The 20,804-nt window shown below is 38.2% G+C and overlaps 3 protein-coding genes across 3 annotated transcripts; all 3 read left to right on the top strand.

Annotated features, from left to right (window-relative positions):
- Positions 1-513: 513 nt before the first annotated feature.
- Positions 514-6,333, top strand: tmem147 (transmembrane protein 147). Its single transcript, XM_060861860.1, has 8 exons — positions 514-598; positions 1,030-1,145; positions 1,921-1,990; positions 2,087-2,152; positions 2,525-2,661; positions 4,581-4,665; positions 4,869-4,990; positions 6,049-6,333. Exons 2-8 carry the CDS (start codon positions 1,069-1,071, stop codon positions 6,167-6,169), a joined length of 678 nt encoding a protein of 225 aa, XP_060717843.1. The 5' UTR covers positions 514-598; positions 1,030-1,068; the 3' UTR covers positions 6,170-6,333.
- Positions 6,334-7,651: 1,318 nt separating this feature from the next.
- Positions 7,652-13,537, top strand: LOC132840312 (sulfotransferase 2B1-like). Its single transcript, XM_060861859.1, has 7 exons — positions 7,652-7,956; positions 8,422-8,668; positions 10,128-10,336; positions 11,563-11,689; positions 11,785-11,879; positions 12,874-13,054; positions 13,182-13,537. Exons 2-7 carry the CDS (start codon positions 8,530-8,532, stop codon positions 13,286-13,288), a joined length of 858 nt encoding a protein of 285 aa, XP_060717842.1. The 5' UTR covers positions 7,652-7,956; positions 8,422-8,529; the 3' UTR covers positions 13,289-13,537.
- A 2,825-nt stretch (positions 13,538-16,362) lies between these two features.
- Positions 16,363-20,478, top strand: LOC132840168 (sulfotransferase 2B1-like). The gene is made up of 6 exons (XM_060861617.1): positions 16,363-16,581; positions 16,975-17,183; positions 18,673-18,799; positions 18,895-18,989; positions 19,984-20,164; positions 20,292-20,478. The coding sequence occupies exons 1-6, from the start codon at positions 16,443-16,445 to the stop codon at positions 20,396-20,398; spliced, it is 858 nt and encodes a 285-aa protein (XP_060717600.1). The 5' UTR covers positions 16,363-16,442; the 3' UTR covers positions 20,399-20,478.
- Positions 20,479-20,804: the final 326 nt, after the last annotated feature.

Raw genomic sequence — 20,804 nt, 5'->3', positions numbered from 1 at the left:
AAGGTGTGCAAATGGTCTGCAGTAATACTTAAGTAAGCTGCGGCATTCAGGCGTTAACTGAATGATGTTAACAAGCTCAAAGTGTGTGAAGAAAACATTTCCCACACCTTTACACAGCTTCAACCACTCTTTTTTGAGCCCATGCCCACCACTGGCTCAACATTCTGACCTGCTATTTTGTTGGAAAGGGACGAAAGATTTGACAATTATCCTATTTCAAGTTACATCAAGTCCAAGTTACATCTGTGATGCATGTGTACACGTTTTGGGCTGAAATGAAATCAGCTAAAATGAAGATCTAATCTAGGAGACATATCATTCTGTGCAATTGCTGTAAATGTCTGTTTCTGCATGAATCTACAGAAAATGTCAGTTATGATTAAGTAAAAAAAAAAGATTAAAATGCGTAAAAATAAGCAATATTTCCTAAGGACGAAATACATAAGTAATTGTTTAAGCAATCGAATTAGTATTACAAACTAAGGAAAGAAAACGGAACCTTTTTTGTGCTATGTTGTTGAAGCCCGGAATCTTTTCGGTGCTGAACCCGTGTCAAGAAGAAGAAGACGTTTCATTAAGAAACATCAACGTTTATTCGGTAAAGTATTAAATGTAATGACATTTAAATGTTTGCTGTTTTTAATAAACGTACATTTTAGGTTTTTAGGACATGTGTGTCGCGAGAAAAGGTGTCATTTTGATATACCGTGTGAGCCTTTAGCTTTTAGCCATGTAGCTTGTAAGACCTCTAGCTTATGTGTGTGGGCTGTGTTCCAAATGTCCCCATGTCCCCTTAATAGAGGTGAACTACTTAGGGTACATAACGACAGCACTTGATCCCTATCTAGGGCCCTATATAGACTGTAAGAGACCTTATTTGGACTCAGCCATGGTTGTAGCTGTTTGTGTACTTATGTATTTACTTTTTGTCTTTGTTTAATTAAAGACGTTATTGTGAAATAAAAATGAAAAACATTTGTTCATAATGACGACTCATGTTGTTTTATTTCTGTCTCTCTCTGTTGACAGGTCTAAAGGGTGTTTATTTTATAGTTCCTTCTTAAAACAATGACTCTTTTTCATTTTGGGAATTGTTTTGCCTTGGCGTATTTTCCTTACTTCATAACCTACAAATGCAGTGGATTGTAAGTGTGTTTTCTCTATTCTGTAAAATGTCTGAGTGTTTTGTGTTTGTTTAGATGTTGCTCAGGTTGAAATGACTAGCTTGTGGTGCTGCAGTGTATTAATCCTCTTATAGGAGCTTCCAATAATCTTCCCAAGGAGCTTTTAAAGTGTCACCTAAAGTAGTGTTAGCATTACATTACATTATCTTGTGGTAGGAGAGAATCAATGACATACGATTGCTTATATCTTATTTTTTACATGATATTTACAGGTTTCCCAGAAGATAAAGTATTAACAATTTACACTGATCATCCTGTTCCCAAGTTTACACTCACGTGACGCGACAAGTTTACACTCACGGGTCCTTCTGTTTAAAAGAAGATGCTGCAATACTTAAGGTTTTTTCTTAAAATCAGCAGGCAGTTTAACGGCTTATGACAAATAAAGGACTCATTTATAACTATCCTAAAACAAAAATAGACTTTGATCATCAAGGTAACACACAGCATTAAGCATAAAGCTCAGGTTTAAACAGGGCAGTATGCAATCAAAAACGATGCAATTTTATGATCCCTGTTTCTTTCTTTAATTATTAACATCTTACAAGACGTATGTAAACACACGACCTCAACTGCATCCCGTTGTTATAAGCTGAAAGAGTGAGTTGATGAAAAGTTGTGTGTATGATTCATCATGTATGATAAACATAACCATTTAGTAGCAAAATCATTTAATATTGTCTTGTTACAATTTTACAGACAAACTTATAATAATTTGCTCACAAATTGGTTTCAGATCAGAATATAATGCATTCTGGAGATGTGTCCAAGCAGGGGCCACTTACCTCTTTGTACAACTATGCAAAGTGAGAAATAATCTTGGATCTTATTAACATAATAAATGTATTTGCACCTTAAACAACAAGATTATACTTTACAACTTTTTCTTTTCTGGCCTACAGATGCTGTTCCTTGCTACATTTTTTCCCACCTGGGAAGGCGGTGCGGGTGTGTATGACTTTGTCGGGGTAAGTGACTTGTTACAACAGCCAGTAGAATGGTTTCAGTTAAGAACTGATCATGTAGATTCATAACAGAAAACCGGCTGCTTTGAAAGTAAAACTGATGCTGATCATTTTGAGTCATATTGACTTGCAAAGTGCCTTTAGCCAGAACGAGCTGAGCATACGTCACTATACCCATATAGCATTTTCTTCTGCATTGTGGATGTGACATGGACTTGGAGTTTTTTTTTAGCAGACAACTGGGATCTACTGTTAATAATAGGAAACAAGAAAATGATAGACATGTGGACTTAAATACGATCAGATATTTCAGTGTTTAATAATGAGGTCATACAAGCATTTCATTTATTTACTGTTTTATGTCCTGACCTGCAGGAATTTATGAAGGCCACAGTGGACATGGCAGATCTGTTAGGGCTTCATCTGGTCATGTCCAGAAACGCTGGGAAAGGAGAGTACAAAATAATGGTGGCTGCTATGGGCTGGGCCACAGCTGAACTTGTTATGTCAAGGTACAACACATACACAATGATGTTGGATGGTAGACAAAATGCATTACCAAAGTACAAGAAGTCACTCGGGTCTGGTAACATTACGGCTTACAATTCTTAACTCAAGTGCAAAAGTATAAACTCCATTATCTACTTGAATAAAGAAGGGGAAAGGGAAAGCATAGGAGTCAAAAACACACAAAAAAAATCTTTGCACATGAAAACAAGTAACATGAGCAAACAGCTAAAGCTAGCTAACATCTGTATGCTTAAACCTCTGAAATGTTAGCAAACATGTTACTATTAGCATGCTGATACGTATTAATACCCTACAGGATCTTCTTATCCCATCAGTTAGACTTCATATTTATGGGTTTAATCAATTTCTTTGATTTTAAACAAATAGCTGGATTATAGAGGAAGTGATCTGTTTTGGAATGCAGTATGAAGAAAGTAAAGATTTCTTTTAATCATCCTGAGAAACAGTAAACAGCTTTAACCGTCCTGTTTTCCTTTCGCCGAGTCGACTTGACCTTGTCTGTTTTGACTGCTTATAAAAAATGAAGTATATATAATAGCCATTTTTTTTCAACTTTTTAGTCTAACTTGTTTCCAACATATTAACATATATTTTGCAAAGATTTTTGTAATATTTGGTATAATAAACCTCATTTTGCATTAATATGCAAAAATGCCTCATTTTCTAGTAAAAAAAAAAAAAAAAACCCAGAAATTTTGAATTATTTTCACTATAGAGGAACAAAAGTTGTTGCACAATTACAGGCTGGTATATTTCAAAGCCAGGAGATTTTTTTGAAACCATTTTGACCATTTTTAATGTCAGCAAATAATAAAACCTGTTTTTTCCAGGTCAAATTGTCTTGAATGCTTATAAATCAAAAATTATACAATTATCACCATTGTGTGATCAGCTTTACATTTGTGAACATTTTACACTTGCAATGTCTATTTTGTCTGTATGTGTGTCTATGTGTGTGTGTGCGCAAAGCTTGTTGGTAGAAAAGATATTGCCCCCAGCTGGACAAATACACAAATATTTACAAATGAGTAGCTTTTGTTTTTTCTGGAGGCCTAATGAAATGCAATGCCCAATGCTTGTGAGTGTGTGTGTGTGTGTGTAGCATCATTTCGGTAGATCATATTTTGTCCTCTGCTGGGCAAAGGCATATCAAAAGTGTGAAATATTTACAAATGTGTAGCTTTTTTTTTTTCTGGAGGCCTAATGAAAGGCAATGCCCAATGTGTGTATGTGTTTACTTCTGTGTGTGTGTGTGTGGTGTATGGTGTGTGAGTGTGTATTGGGTGCGTGTGTTAGTGGACATTTTATGTGTGCATTTTCGAGCCTGTATGTATGTTCATTGTGCTGAAAAGGGCAAAAGTGTGACCTATTGCCCCACTAAATGTGGCCAGGTCAAGTTGGCCCTGGATGACTTAAGGAGGAAAGTATTGATTTAACGAACACAAGTTCAGCGAAAATAGACAAAATTAATTTTACTTGCAAAGTTCATAATTTGGAACAATCCTGGTAAATTTCAGGCAAATATGTGGAAGGAAACCCAAGTTATGACACATTAAACTTTCCAGCCTTGAGCATAGACACATAATCATACACAAGCATAGACACATTAAACTTTCCAGCTGGCTCAGATTGACCCACGGTCTGCAGAAGAGTTAATCATACTGAGATTTTCTGTTATCGGATGAGTCAATAATTTATTTTAACAGGGAGATATTTCAGATACCTTAAAAAATTAAAACTTTGTATTACTGTGTGTGTTTTGTACTGTTAGGGTGCTAAAAATATTGTGGTAGCTTATTTTTAAGTTCATTATGTAATCTTAAATATATTTCACATTGTTTTATATCTAAAATATAAATTTAAAGAATTGTAAAATACTAATGTTCATGTACTTCAACAGGTGTATTCCTTTATGGGTCGGAGCTCGAGGGATCGAGTTCGATTGGAAATACATCCAAATGAGCTTCGATTCCAACATCAGTTTGGTATGAGGATTTATATTTACATTAGATTTACATTTTATCTTATTAATGTGAAGTCAAAGGCTCTTGGGTGATCCATTGTGTTTGGTGTGATGTAATATATAATGTTCCTTTAAGAACCTAGAACCATACTTAGTTTGTGCTGCTCTTCCACAGGCTTATGGATGTTAAAGTATTAAAACAGCAGTCTCTCATTTTTGTCGTAGGTTCACTACATCGCCATGGCTGCAGTAGTGTGGATGTTCACGCGGTACGACCTGCCGAAAAGTTTCCGTTTACCGGTGACTGTGCTGCTGGGGCTCTGTGTGTACAAGGCATTTTTAATGGAGTGAGTATCTTATATTTCACATGAAATTTGAAGAGTTATTGTACAAAAAAAACCCTCTGTCCTGACACTTTCTCAGGTTCTGATCAGGTACTGATCCTGGAATATTGTGTAGTGCTTGATTTCGTAACTAATAGCAATTAAAGGTAAGGTCTTCGTTGTTTGAAAGCCAATGTTGACATTTGAAATCGCCAAAACAAACACGCCCCTAACCCAAATGGGTCCCACCCCTGTATTGATAGCTCCGCCCACACATACATACGTAACCCAGGCAACTAATGGAAAGAAATGTGTCTATTATAGCTGAAGGGAAGAACAATACGATTGTAGATAAACAAATAAGCAAAAATGACACACAAGCATAATGATGTAAAGGACAAAGGCATATATTAGTTATGTGAAACAAAGCAAAACCAATGTTACTCACCTATCGAGAAGGAAAAAAGCGCCTCAGCGTCTTAAGTAAAGTTGGCTGCATATTCACAGATCGGAGTTTCCCGAGTCAATAACTCCTGAGCTGAATGCTGTTACTACACAAAACGCGGTTGTAGCTGCCTCTCTACATTACTATGATAGAAAAGAGGTGTTATTTGTGTAGTAACAGTGTTTAGCTCAGGAGTTATTGACTCGGGAAACTCCAATCTGTGAATATGTACCAACTTCCTGCTCCTTCAGTTCTCTCCAGCGCTGGAAAGCTGATCCTATATTAACACGTCCTACTTCTTACCTTATCGTAAGCCTTTCTTCGCTTTCTTTCTTTGTTTTTATCCTCCATGTCAATGTTAAAACCGCTTTCTGCTAATGTCACACATGCGCACTGAACACTCTCTCCACCCATATTAAAAAAGACACGCCCTTTTCTGCTCATTGGCTACACGTTAGTTTTGTATTTGTTTTGTTTGTCGACCCGACTCAGTTTTCTGAAGCATTTCTCAAACAACGGAGACCCCACCTTTAATAATCATAGGTCCTTCTGTATGAGTGTACAACTTTTGAATAATCCGATGTATAATCTCATGTGGTACTATATGCATTGTTTTTTTCTTTCCCTGTCCTTGTAGGTTGTTTGTTCACTTGTTCCTCCTGGGCAGTTGGACGGCTCTGTTGGTAAAAGCGGTGTTAACGGGTGCCATCTCCCTCTGCTCCCTTTTTCTTTTCATCACACTCGTTCACAGCAGCTGAGGCTTTTCTTATCTCTCCACACATTCGGGTGTTTTGTTAGAAAACACGAGAGGTTCTGTCTGGTTTTTTTGACTGTCTGAGCCAGTGAGACGATGTCAGATGTCTCTTGTATTTTTTTTTTTTATTTGTCTTCATAATGAATTAAAATATACAGAAATAACTGATCCTGGTTTTGTTCATTTTGTTAATATAATTACTTTGTGTTTCCTCTGGTGGTATTGCAGGGGAGAGAATTTAGCCAACAGCCAATCAGATGGCAGTTCATAGTTGGTACATATTCATGTTAGGATATTCATCAATATTCATGTTAGGAAGCCTAAAAAGCTGACTTCATCACATAGGAAAGAAAAGCACCCAAAAATGATGATGAATGAAGGGATATTCAAATTATATTTCATGTTCAGATGCACCGCATTACTTCTAGCAGACTTACACTATTTTGCTGCACTACAGATTTGTTAGTGTAAGAGATGTTTTGACGGCTTTTACATCTGGACTTGTGTTTGTGTGTTCAGTGATTATATTATTGCTTATTTTACGTAGAAAATGTAAAAAGAAGATAGCAAGGTAAACAGATTAAACACGTTTGCTGTTGTTTGATTTGCTTTTCCATAGATACTATACAGTGACGTGAAAGTTTGGGCACCCCGGTCAAAATTTCTGTTTATTTGAACGTTAAATATGAAACACTCTTTTGCAATATTTTAAGCAATATTAGTGTATTGTTTGTTTTCTACAATTTTAGAGTGAAAAGGGAAAGCAGCACCCTGAAAAAGAACCCCAGGAGACTTAAATGAGTGGAGTGGAGACTTCAGATAACTTTGACTAGGCTATCAGACCTTAATTAGTCTGTTATGGCTTGTTCGATGTCATGCAAATTTCAAAGCTTTATAAATACCCAGCTTCCTCTAACCTTGTCCCAACAACCAGCAGCTATGTGTTCCTCTAAGCAGTTGTCTAGCAATCTAAAAATAAAAATTGATTGATCCTCACAAAGCAGGAGATTGCTATAAGAAGAGAGCAAAGTGTTTTCAGGTACAGATTTCTTTAGTCTGGAATGTAATTAAGAAATGGCAGTTAACAGGAACAGTGGAGGTCAAAATAAGGTCTGGAAGGCCAAGAAAAAATACCAGAGAGAACTGCTAGTAAGATTGCTAGAAAATCAAGTCAGAACCCCAGTTTGACTGCAAAAAACTTTGGCAGACTCTGGAGTTGTGGTATATTGTTCAACAGTTCAGTGGCACATTCACAAATATTGCCCTCTTGGAAGAGTCATCAGAAGAAAAATCTCTCCTTCATCCTCAATGTCTGATTTTTGCAAAAGAATATTTGCATAAGCCTGATGCATTTTGGAAAAAAAGTCATGTGGACTGATGAGGTTAAAATAGAACTCTTTGGCCGCAATGAGCAAAGGTATGTTTGGAGAACAAAGTGCACAGAATTTAATGAAAAGAACACCAATCCTACTGTTAAGCATAGGGTGGATAGATCATGCTTTGGGGTCGTATTGCAGTCAACGGCATTGAGAACATTTCATGGGTAGAGGGAAGAATGGATTAAATTAATTTCCAACAAATTCTGGACCTAAACATCCAACAAATCTCCTGACCTAAACATCACTGAAAATTTGTGGACAGACCTCAAAAGAGCAGTGCGTGCAAGATGGCCTAGGAATCTCACAGAACTGGAAGGAAGAATGGGCGAAAATTCCTCAAACAAGAACTGAAAGGCTCTTGGCAGGCTACAAAAAGCATTTACAAACTACTTGCCAAAGGAGGTTCTACTAGGTACTAACTATGCAGAGTGCTCAAACTTGTGCTGTGAGCACTTTTCCTTTTCTGTTATTTTATAAATGTAAAAGATGGGGGGAAAAAAGATTTAGTTTAAAATATAAAGAAATGCGTCATCTGTAACTTTATGCCTTTTGGAGATCATTTCATTGTCCACTTGTTTAACTGCTCACAAAAACAGAAATTTTGATTGGGTGCATAAACTTTTGCATGTCACTGTATTTCAAGTTAGATGAGGAGATGAGAATTCACCTCAACTCTCAGGTGCACACACTAAAAATTAATTACACTGTAAGAAAAGTGTGTGTGTATGCGTGTCAGTTCCAAACCCAGCTAAAGTTACCTACATGGTGCATATGGTCATGTGACCTACTATTGCTCAACCACTTTAAACTATTTTTTCTACACACGTCCTCCGGCAGCATATTAAACAAACTGAATAATATGTCTGTTCATGTTTAGAAAGCAGTGAACCACCCACGTGACATCGAGACACCTTTACTGAAGGGTTGTTCTGCATAACAACATTGACTGATCCGTCCACTGGGTTGACTATAATCTACGGTCAGAATGTCCAGCAACGACCTGTACTTGCTTTATCATGGACTTTTATTACCAAAGACTGTACACACAGACGACAGTTTGAAATATTTTGAGTCGTTTCAAGTGCAGGATGATGACGTGATTGTAGTGACTTATCCCAAATCTGGTATGTGATTTTACTTCTTCCACTTTCTAAAATTCATTGCTCAAAAGTAGTGTTGTTAAAATTAATTAAATAAATAAATAACAATGCATATTGATTAATGCAACCCACACTACACTTACAGAATTTTTATTTTACTTTTTTTTTGTATCCTATTTATGAAATTCACTTTTTTTTTACTACATTACAGTTTGGGTTTTAAAAAGGTGATCAACAATGTATGCTAAAAATATTAAATGTCATAAAAATGTGTTCGACTGCATTTGATAAGAAATTAGATTTTTTTTCTTTACCATTTTTCTTGAAGTGTTTTTTTCGTTCTTGAAGCGTTTGTATTTTCCTACGGTGGCCGAGAAGTGCAAAACACATTCGGATTTGTTAATTTGTTTTTCTGATTTGTTAATGTGTTTTCTGATTTGTTAATTTGTTTTTCTGATTTGTTAATGTGTTTTCTGATTTGTTAATGTGTTTTCTGATTTGTTAATGTGTTTTGGGATTTGTTAATGTGTTTTCTGATTTGTTAATGTGTTTTGGGATTTGTTAATGTGTTTTCTGATTTGTTAATGTGTTTTGGGATTTGTTAATGTGTTTTGTGATTTGTTAATGTGTTTTCGGATTTGTTAATGTGTTTTCGGATTTGTTAATGTGTTTTCTGACTTGTTAATGTGTTTTCGGATTTGTTAATGTGTTTTGGGATTTGTTAATGTGTTTTGGGATTTGTTAATGTGTTTTGGGATTTGTTAATGTGTTTTGGGATTTGTTAATGTGTTTTCGGATTTGTTAATGTGTTTTTTGACTTGTTAATGTGTTTTGTGATTTGTTAATGTGTTTTCGGATTTGTTAATGTGTTTTCTGATTTGTTAATGTGTTTTCGGATTTGTTAATATGTTTTGGGATTTGTTAATGTGTTTTGTGATTTGTTAATGTGTTTTCGGATTTGTTAATGTGTTTTCTGACTTGTTAATGTGTTTTGTGATTTGTTAATGTGTTTTGGGATTTGTTAATGTGTTTTGGGATTTGTTAATGTGTTTTCTGACTTGTTAATGTGTTTTGGGATTTGTTAATGTGTTTTGGGATTTGTTAATGTGTTTTCGGATTTGTTAATGTGTTTTCTGATTTGTTAATGTGTTTTCGGATTTGTTAATGTGTTTTCTGATTTGTTAATGTGTTTCGTGCACCGATTCAGACATCCCGGAAGCGGTAGGTATAGTTTGTGAATGGAAACTTACCGCTCATTGGACAAGACACCTGTCATTAAAGATATACAGGTGAATGAAAGGTGTCTCGTCCGATGATGGTAAGTTTCCATTCACAAACTATACCAACCTCTTCCGGGTTGTCTGACTTGTTAATGTGTTTTCGGATTTGTTAATTTGTTTTGCACTTCCTGGCCACCGTATTTTCCTCATATTCCAGCTAGCAACTGAGATGTGCTTGAACAGTACCACTTACTCTTTTTCAGGTACAACATGGATGCAGGAAATTCTTCTCCTGCTTCTGAATGGAGGGGATTTTACACCAGTACTGACCATCCCCAACTGGGACAGAATGCCTTGGCTTGAGGAGACACGTGCTGCTGAAATCGCAGAAAAGCTGAGTGCTCCACGGGCCTTCGTGTCTCACATGCCTTATCATCTGATGCCTTCCTCTTTCTTCTCTTCTAAGGCTAAGGTAAAAAAAAAAAGAGATAAATTTACATTTACAGCATTTAGCAGACACCCTTATCCAGAGTGACTTACAACTGAGCAACTGAGGGTTAAGGGCCTTGCTCAGGGGCCCAGCAGTGGCAGCTTGGTGGACCTGGGGTTCGAACCCATGACCTTCTGATCAGTAGCCCAACACCTTAACCACTGAGCTACCACATCCCCGATAAATGACTGAGTGAAGGCTCAGAAAGGCTTGGCTTTTGATTTAAAGTGAAAAATATCCCAATGACTTTCAGTATCTAGGTAAGCATTCACATAGTAACCATTCTTTCATGGGAAAATGTTCCAGATGTATTGCACATGGATCTCCTGTGTTCTGCCTAGTTCAGGTCGTTCTACCGGCCATTCAAAGACACTTAGATTTTTCTTTTGAAGCTGATGCATAGTTGACTGTTGACTACCAAAATTGATATTTAGAAATTTAAAGCTATTCATGAGTCCTTATATCTTAAGGTTTGGACCTGACCCCCAGTACCAGCTAAAGAGATGTAGCCCCAAAGTGTGATGCTGCCACCACCATTCTTCACTCTGAGTGTGGTGTTCTTTGAAGATTTTGATTTTGTGACAAACCTATGTTTTAGAATAACACCAAAAGTTTCTACTTTGGCCTCACCAGACCATTTACATGCCACATGGCTTGGATGGTGATTTTATCCTGTCTAGCAATGCTACACCAAAGCCCATTTATGTGAAGAATATGAGAGAGTGTTTCATGTTGTCACAAGCCAAGAGTCACTATAGAGATATTACTGCAGCTCCTTTACAGTTGCTGTTGGTCTCTTTTTCAGTTCCCCTAATTTATAGAGACATCCTTTGCTTGTTAACGTTACTGCAGTGTCACATTTTCTCCAGGTGTTGATGATGACCTTCACAGTGTTCCATTGTACATCTGGTTTGGAAATTTGTAGCCATCTCCCTGATTTGACAGTTTTTAACAAAGAAATGTTTTCTAAGCTCTGGCTTGAAGGGAAATCATTATAAAAGTATCATGCCCTATTATAAAAGTGCTGGCACACTTTTTACGTTTTGCCTAACATTTCATTTCTGGCTGCTATTTCGAATTAAATGTGAGAAAAACTGCCATGATCAAGCTTTTTTTAATTATTTTTATTTTTCATCAAAAAACTGATTTTAACAGCAGTATGTAGACTCTATATTCCTTTATCTTTATCTCTTTACCTTTACCTCTAGGTCATTTATGTTTCTAGAAACCCAAAAGATGTCCTGGTTTCCTCTTTTCATTTCCATCAAATGGCCAGTTTTCTGCATGACCCAGGAACCTTGGAAGAATTTGCAGACCAATTCCTAGCAGGGAATGGTGAGCGAAAAGCAAACTGATCTGTACATAACACAATGCTATCATGGAGAGTTTTATCTGTTGAACACTGTTATGTTGTGAATTTGTCTGCTCAGTGATGTTTGGAAAGTGGACAGATCATGTGAAGAGCTGGAGAAACACGGATCTGGGTGACAGAATCTTTTATGTCACGTACGAGGAGATGATTCAGGTAAAGTATTTCCATACAGGTGATGCTATAGAATTGGAGGAAGTTGACTGTCTTTTACTTACATGCTTGATAAGTGTGATCAAGATGTCTGAAGAGACAAGAGAGAAAGCTTTAACAGTCTAGCTTATGTGTACTGTATGTATTGTATAGCGGTAGTTGGGGGAGGAGCGCTTGCGTTGCCATGCTGAGCCATGGGTTGGTTGCCCCTTGTCACTCTGGTGTTGCTGTCCTTCGACCTGGGCGGGCATGTGGTCTGTGACTAATGTAAATTGCTTGCCCATTAGGTAGTAATGGAGCTTCTCAAGGGCCCACTTAATGGCGAAAGCCTCCCCTTCTACCGTTGCATACTTCTTCTCTTCAGGGCTCAGCTTCTGGTTGATGTAAAGGATGGAGTTCTCCTCCCTGTTGAAGCACTGTGAAAGGACAGCGCATCTGGTGTCATGGCTACCTGCAAGTAGCCCGTGGTCAGGTCTAAATTGGAGATGAACCAGGCTCTCCTCAGCCTCTCCAACAGGACTCTGATCCAATGGAGGGGGTAGATGTCAAACTCAGACACCAAATTGAGTCGCTGGAACTCGTTACAGAGGTGTAAGGTGCCATCTATCTTTGGGACAAAGATAGGGCTAGCCCAGGGACAGATGGACTCGTTAATGAAGCCTCGGCCTCAAAAGCTTGCTTTTGAGTCTTCGGTACTTGATAGGGCTGTTGCCGGACCACCACTCCCGGTGGGGGTCTTTATCTGAAACTGATGACACAGATCCATCATAAGGTGGGATGTATATGGTTTACCTTGATTTGTGAGGATGTCCTTTGTAACTTCACCCCGGCTAAAGAGAAGCATTAACTCCTTGGTGATGTTGGAGGTGGCCTTTGTACGGGAAGGGGCCTTACGTAGGGGGACTGCCTCGGGGTAACTTTCCTATAAAAGCATGTTTTTTTTAGTTACATACTAATCAGTTACAGCTATGGTGATCTGTTACTCTTTGACTTTCAGGATCTGCATGGTGTTCTCGAACGCATGTTATTCTTTCTTGGTAAGTGCCTGAGCAAAGAAGCTCAGACCCGTGTGACTGAACACTGTGCATTTATAAATATGAAGCAAAACAAAATGTCCAACTATTCACTGGTGCCAGAGGCGGTAATGGACACCAAGAAGTCTACTTTTCTCAGAAAAGGTAGAGACAAATTCAGAGAGACTTTTTTCTGCCACCCTATTTTATTAATGTATGGAATACTTTATTTACATCCCAAAAAAGGGAGTTTCTGAAGTTTCTAGGTAATTTGTTGTTTTTTCCCCCTAAGGAATTGTTGGAGATTGGAAGAATTATTTCAGCCCAGAGTTGGAGTCGAAGTTCAACACAGCAATTTGTGAAGAATTAAAGGGAACTGACATCAAATTCCCCATATAATAATTGTCATGATTCTATTATACCAAAGTTTGTGCTTATAATTTAAATTATAATTTGGTATGATTTAAACAAAATAAGAATAACAAAAAAAAGTAGCTGAACTCACCCAGAACATGAACAGATTATTGCTAAATTACAATTGCAGAAACACATCACCCTGCGGAAAAATCCAGCATATACCAGCATGAATTCCATGCTGGTCCAGGCTGTTTTTTACTGGTTCATGCTGGTATAATGCTGGTCAGTGCTGGTATAGATGGGTGGCCAGCATAGTCATGGTGTTTTCAAGCAAAACGGGACTGGTGTAGCTGGTTAACCAGTATGATCTTGTTGGAATGAGCTTTATGGGAACAAGCTTTATTTTTGCTTGTGTATGTTTCTATGCAACACATTAATACAAGATTAAAACACAATATATTGGAATATATTTAATTATAAGTGTGTTATTTCTTTTGCTCCCTCTTTTGAATAAAGAACTGAAATAACAAAGCTCAAAAAACTTTGAATAACAAAGAATAAAAACATTTAAAAATCGTTCGTTAGGGATTAAACAAATTAGTCTCCACAAATTAAATATAGTAATACCAACAAATGTTGACTTCCCGTGCTCCATGAGGGAAGCAGCATATAAATCATACAGAATGATGGTTTTTGAAAGATATATAGATATAATCCATTTGTCTCAATTAAGATGTAGTTAAGATGTTTGTCTGTTTTATTAGTAAAGCGGTAACGTGAAGAGATATTACCCAGCATCAGCGTTGCTATGCAACCTTTAAGGACATTAACTACGACATGTTTGACCGAACTCAGTAACTCGTTCACTGCACAATATAAACAAATGAGTGATATATAGTTTTGTTTCTTATTTTGTTTCTATAATTTTTCAGAGAATAAAGAAGACATAGAGCAGGAGTTGTCTAAAGGCAAACGACTCCGGGTAGCACCTCTTAAAAAAACATGGTCATCGCCACCACATACTACTTGTTCCTCGCTAAAAGAGAGAGTGGAAGCTAAGACCAAAAATGTGTGTTGTAAAGGTTATATTGTGTAACGTTATTTGTGCACATGTGTATATTACAGTGTGATGGCAAATGTCATCGTCCAAAAAATATTTGGAACAAACATATATACTCACACACACACACACACATATATATATATATAGATGCCAATCAACCTACCTTGCATGTCTTTGGACCGGGGGAGGAAATCGGAGTAACCGGAGGAAACCCCCGAGGCACGGTGAGAACATGAGTTTCCACACACACAAGGCGAAGGCGGGAATCGAACCCCCAACCCTGGAGGTGTGAGGCGAACATGCTAACCACTAAGCCACCGTGCCCCCCTCTGGAAAAGCAATGCTGTTTTTTTTAGCAGGGCAGTAACTCGTTCCTAGTTTTGCTAGTCAAAAGATCAGTATTTATACAAATATTTCCTGTCTCTCAACCCCACAGTACAAGCAAGAGAATAAAAAACATCTAGTTAAAGGTAGGTTCTCCGATGTTTGAAAGCTAATGTTGACATTTGAAATCACCAAAACAAACACGCCCCTAACCCAAATGGGTCCCACCCCTGTATTGATAGTTCCGCCCACACATACATACGCAACCCAGGCAACTAATGGAAAGAAATGTGTCTTTATCATAGCTGAAGGGAAGAACAATACGATTGCAGATAAACAAACAAGCAAAAATGACACACAAGTATAATCATGCAAAGGACGGCATATATTAGTTCTGTGAAACAAAGCAAAACCAATGTCACTCACCTATCGAGAAGGAAAAGCGGCCTCGGTGTCTTAAGTAAAGTTGGCCGCATATTCACAGATTGGAGTTTCTCGAGTCAATAACTCCTGAGCTAAACGCTGTTAGTAGAAAAACGCGGTTGTAGCTGCCTCTCTACATTACAACGATAGAAAAGAGGTGTTATTTGTATAGTAACAGCGTTTAGCTCAGGAGTTATTGACTCAGGAAACACCAATCTGTGAATATGCAGCCTACTTCCCGCTCACACAGTACAAGCAAGAGAATACAAAACATCTAGTTAACTAATAGATAAATCACCCTCGCAACGCCACTAGACAAAACCTGTCATGTTTTCTAACAAAACATCTGAATGTGTGGGGACAAAAGTTGCTGTGAACCAGTGTGATGAAAAGTAAGAGGGAGCAGAGGGAGATAGCACCAGTTAACGCTTATTTTACAGGTTCATTCTGCTATACACAGATTTAAAACTTACTCGTCGAGCTGTTAAACAGAACAGAACAGTACCTATTCCAGTAAGCAGGTGGCACTGTTGCTAGAATACGGCCATTGGACAGTTATTCATTCATTCATTGGAAGAGTGAGATAATAATAATGCAACTGTTGGAGAGTCATAAACATCCTTTCCAACCTTAGCAACACCCCTGGTTTTGGGGCCAGTGAACCGATGTCAGTAATCTGTTGTATTTATTTTATTTTATTTGTCTTAATATTAAAAATAAAATATACAAAAATACCTGATTTTGGTTTGGTTAATTTTGTTAATATAATTACTGTGTGGTTCCTCCGGTGGTATTGCAGGGACATGAATTCCCTGTAGTAATGCAACAGCCAAGCAGATGCCAGTTCATAGTTTTACATTGCTCTAAATATTCACTTTAGGAAGCCTAAAAAGCTGACTTCATCACATAGGAAAGAAAAGCACCCAAAAATTATGATGAATTCAGGGTATTCTAATTATATTTCATGTTCCAGACAGGCAGTAGTAGCACTGCATTACTTCCAGCAGACATACACTATTCTGCTGCCCTACAGATTTTTTTCTGTAAGAGCCCTAAAGGTTTTGACATTTGGACTTGGTTTTCATTTAGTGCATAAATTACTGTCTATTTTTACTTAGTAATTGTGTTAAATACAAGATAGCAAGTTAAAATGGTTTAAACATTTATTGTTAATTTGCTGTTCCTCAGATATTATACCAGCTGCCCAGGGTAAAAATTCAAATTACACACTTGGTGGGTGTGGGTGGGTCTGTGTGTGTGGGTGGTGGGGGTATGCTTTTTTCTCATCTTCCACCAAGAAAAGAAACAAGTATAAACCGGCTTTAAAACGCAGAACAATAAAATACAGCTGGTTTATTGCTGATTTGACTAATACCGCTGGTCACAATGTGCAGCAACGGCCTGTATTTGCTTTATCACAGGATTTTATTACCAAAGATTAGACACACAGACGACGGTATGAAATCTTTTGAGTCATTTCAAGTACAGGATGATGACATTATTGCAGTTACTTATCCCAAATCTGGTATGTGATTCTACTTTTTCCGCTTTTTTTCTCACTTCTCGCTAGACTCAAAAGTAGTGTTTTTAATATGAATAAATAACAATGCATGTTGAGTAATGCAACTAACATTACACTTACAGAACAACTTTTATTTTATCCTATTTATGAAATGCTCCCCTTTACTACATTACCGTTTGTGTCATGCACAGTCAGTAAAAGGTGATCAACAAAGTGCATGCAAAAGTGTGTCATAAAAATGCATTTGCAACTGCATTTGTTAAGAAATAGTTTTTTTTTTCTTTTTCTTTTTTCTTTAAGTTTTTAAAGTGTTTTTTCTTTCTTGAAGAATTTTCCTAATTTTCCAACTAGTTCCAAACGAGATGTGCTTGAACAGTACCACTTACTCTTTTTCAGGTACAACATGGATGCAGGAAATTCTTCCCCTGCTTCTGAATGGAGGGGATTTTACACCAGTACTGACCATCCCCAACTGGGACAGAGTGCCTTGGCTTGAGGAGACACGTGCTGCTGAAATCGCAGAAAAGCTGAGTGCTCCACGGGCCTTCGTGTCTCACATGCCTTATCATCTGATGCCTTCCTCTTTCTTCTCTTCTAAGGCTAAGGTTAAAAAAAAAAAGAGATAAATGACTGAGTTAAGGCTCAGAAAGGCTTGGCTTTTGATTTAATGTGAAAAATATCCCAATGAATTCAAAGACACTCCGATTCTTCTTTTGAAGCTGATGCATATTTGACTGTTGAATTTGTGCTTTGTGTCAATATCATGCTGGATGGTCTTCATCTTCAGCTGACTAATAGAAGCCTGTACCAAAATAGATATTTAGAAATTTGAAGCTATTCATGAGTCCTTATATCTTAAGCCTCAGTCCCAGCTAAAGGGAAGCAGCCGCAAAGTGTGATGCTGCCACTATCTGTCAGGACTCAGCCCTGACTTTGCCCACGTGCTTTTGTTTATGTTTGTGTCTGCCCTGCCCTTGTCCCTTCCTACCCGCCTCTGCACACCTGTTCCTCTCACTCTCTCTCTCACTCGTTTTCTACCGCTTATCCGAACTACCTCGGGTCACGGGGAGCCTGTGCCTCTCAGGTCTCATCAGGCATCTAGGCAGGATACACCCTGGACGGAGTGCCAAACCATCGCAGGGCACACACACACTCTCATTCACTCACGCGATCACACACTATGGACAATTTTCCAGAGATGACAATCAACCTACCATGCATGTCTTTGGACCGGGGGAGGAAAACAGAGTACCCGGAGGAAACCCCCGAGGCACGGGGAGAACATGCAAACTCCACACACACAAGGCGGAGGCGGGAATTGAACCCCTAACCCTGGAGGTGTGAGGCGAACGTGCTAACCACTAAGCCACCGTGCCCCCCACACCTATTCCTAATGTGGTTAATTGTGTTGTGTATTTAACTGTGCCGTGTTGCCTATGGCATCGTGGAATCCTCTTCTTATGTCCTCTGTTGTCTTGTGTTTAGTCTGTGTTCCTGTTTCATGGTTTTTTTTTAAGTTATTAAATCTGTTTATTTTACGCTCTCCTGCAGTCTGTTTTTACCCCCATGTCCCTGACACTATCCTTCTTCACTCTAAGTGTGGTGTTTTGGTTTAATCTTTGGGAGATAAGCGGCCTTATTTTTGTGCCAAACATTTGTTTTAGAATAATGCCAAAAGGTTCTACTTTGACCTACTTTTTATCAAAGACATCTTGTACATGCTTTGTAGGCTCTTTGGCTGAAAAGGAAATCATACAGACACAGATCATACAGACACCATTCATCATTACGGTTAAACCAAATCACAACACTAATCAAAGATGTATGATCTTGACTTTTGAGCATGATTTTTATTGTGAGCACAGTCACAGGCCCCATTATAAAAGTGTTTACACACTTGTAAAACCAAGTAATTGTACATTTTCATTTCTGGCTGCTATTTCGAATTAAATGTGAGAAAAACTCTGCCATGATCATGTTATTTATGTTTTTGTTTTTTATTATTTTTATTTTTCATCAGAAAACTCTGCGATTTTAACAGCAGTATGTAGACTCTATATTCCTTTATCTTTATCTCTTTACCTTTACCTCTAGGTCATTTATGTTTCTAGAAACCCAAAAGATGTCCTGGTTTCCTCTTTTCATTTCCATCAAATGGCCAGTTTTCTGCATGACCCAGGAACCTTGGAAGAATTTGCAGACCAATTCCTAGCAGGGAATGGTGAGCGAAAAGCAAACTGATCTGTACATAACACAATGCTATCATGGAGAGTTTTATCTGTTGAACACTGTTATGTTGTGAATTTGTCTGCTCAGTGATGTTTGGAAAGTGGACAGATCATGTGAAGAGCTGGAGAAACACGGATCTGGGTGACAGAATCTTTTATGTCACGTACGAGGAGATGATTCAGGTAAAGTATTTCCATACAGGTGATGCTATAGAATTGGAGGAAGTTGACTGTCTTTTACTTACATGCTTGATAAGTGTGATCAAGATGTCTGAAGAGACAAGAGAGAAAGCTTTAACAGTCTAGCTTATGTGTACTGTATGTATTGTATAGCGGTAGTTGGGGGAGGAGTGCTTGCGTTGCCATGCTGAGCCATGGGTTGGTTGCCCCTTGTCACTCTGGTGTCGCTGTCCTTCGACCTGGGCGGGCATGTGGTCTGTGACTAATGTAAATTGCTTGCCCATTAGGTAGTAATGGAGCTTCTCAAGGGCCCACTTTATGGCGAAAGCCTCCCCTTCTACCGTTGCATACTTCTTCTCTTCAGGGCTCAGCTTCTGGTTGATGTACAGGATGGAGTTCTCCTCCCTGTTGAAGCACTGTGAAAGGACAGCGCATCTGGTGTCATGGCTACCTGCAAGTAGCCCGTGGTCAGGTCTAAATTGGAGATGAACCAGGCTCTCCTCAGCCTCTCCAACAGGACTCTGATCCAATGGAGGGGGTAGATGTCAAACTCAGACACCAAATTGAGTCGCTGGAACTCGTTACAGAGGTGTAAGGTGCCATCTATCTTTGGGACAAAGATAGGGCTAGCCCAGGGACAGATGGACTCGTTAATGAAGCCTCGGCCTCAAAAGCTTGCTTTTGAGTCTTCGGTACTTGATAGGGCTGTTGCCGGACCACCACTCCCGGTGGGGGTCTTTATCTGAAACAGATGACACAGATCCATCATAAGGTGGGATGTATATGGTTTACCTTGATTTGTGAGGATGTCCTTTGTAACTTCACCCCGGCTAAAGAGAAGCATTAACTCCTTGGTGATGTTGGAGGTGGCCTTTGTACGGGAAGGGGCCTTACGTAGGGGGACTGCCTCGGGGTAACTTTCCTATAAAAGCATGTTTTTTTTAGTTACATACTAATCAGTTACAGCTATGGTGATCTGTTACTCTTTGACTTTCAGGATCTGCATGGTGTTCTCGAACGCATGTTATTCTTTCTTGGTAAGTGCCTGAGCAAAGAAGCTCAGACCCGTGTGACTGAACACTGTGCATTTATAAATATGAAGCAAAACAAAATGTCCAACTATTCACTGGTGCCAGAGGCGGTAATGGACACCAAGAAGTCTACTTTTCTCAGAAAAGGTAGAGACAAATTCAGAGAGACTTTTTTCTGCCACTCTATTTTATTAATGTATGGAATACTTTATTTACATCCCAAAAAAGGGAGTTTCTGAAGTTTCTAGGTAATTTGTTGTTTTTTCCCCCTAAGGAATTGTTGGAGATTGGAAGAATTATTTCAGCCCAGAGTTGGAGTCGAAGTTCAACACAGCAATTTGTGAAGAATTAAAGGGAACTGACATCAAATTCCCCATATAATAATTGTCATGATTCTATTATACCAAAGTTTGTGCTTATAATTTAAATTATAATTTGGTATGATTTAAACAAAATAACAATAACAAAAAAAAGTAGCTGAACTCACCCAGAACATGAACAGATTATTGCTAAATTACAATTGCAGAAACACATCACCCTGCTGAAAAATCCAGCATATACATATACATATATATATAAGAAAGCCATGTAAATGATAGGAATATCCAGAATGTTTTTCTTTATTAAAAAGTGAATTACAATTCTCTAGAAAATTGCCTTGGTCTTTATTTAACTATGAATATGCACTAAGAAATGTGATATGTAACAAATGGGTTTTGTTGTGGTCTTGCTGGGATTATACTAGCATCCAAAAGACAACATACAGTATGTTGACCAGCACACCAGC

The sequence above is a fragment of the Tachysurus vachellii genome, chromosome 25 (genome assembly GCF_030014155.1).
Source record: "Tachysurus vachellii isolate PV-2020 chromosome 25, HZAU_Pvac_v1, whole genome shotgun sequence".
NCBI classification, from domain to species: Eukaryota; Metazoa; Chordata; class Actinopteri; order Siluriformes; family Bagridae; genus Tachysurus; species Tachysurus vachellii.
The sequence above is the reverse complement of the archived record's forward strand: the minus strand, read 5'-3'. Positions and strand labels throughout refer to the sequence as shown.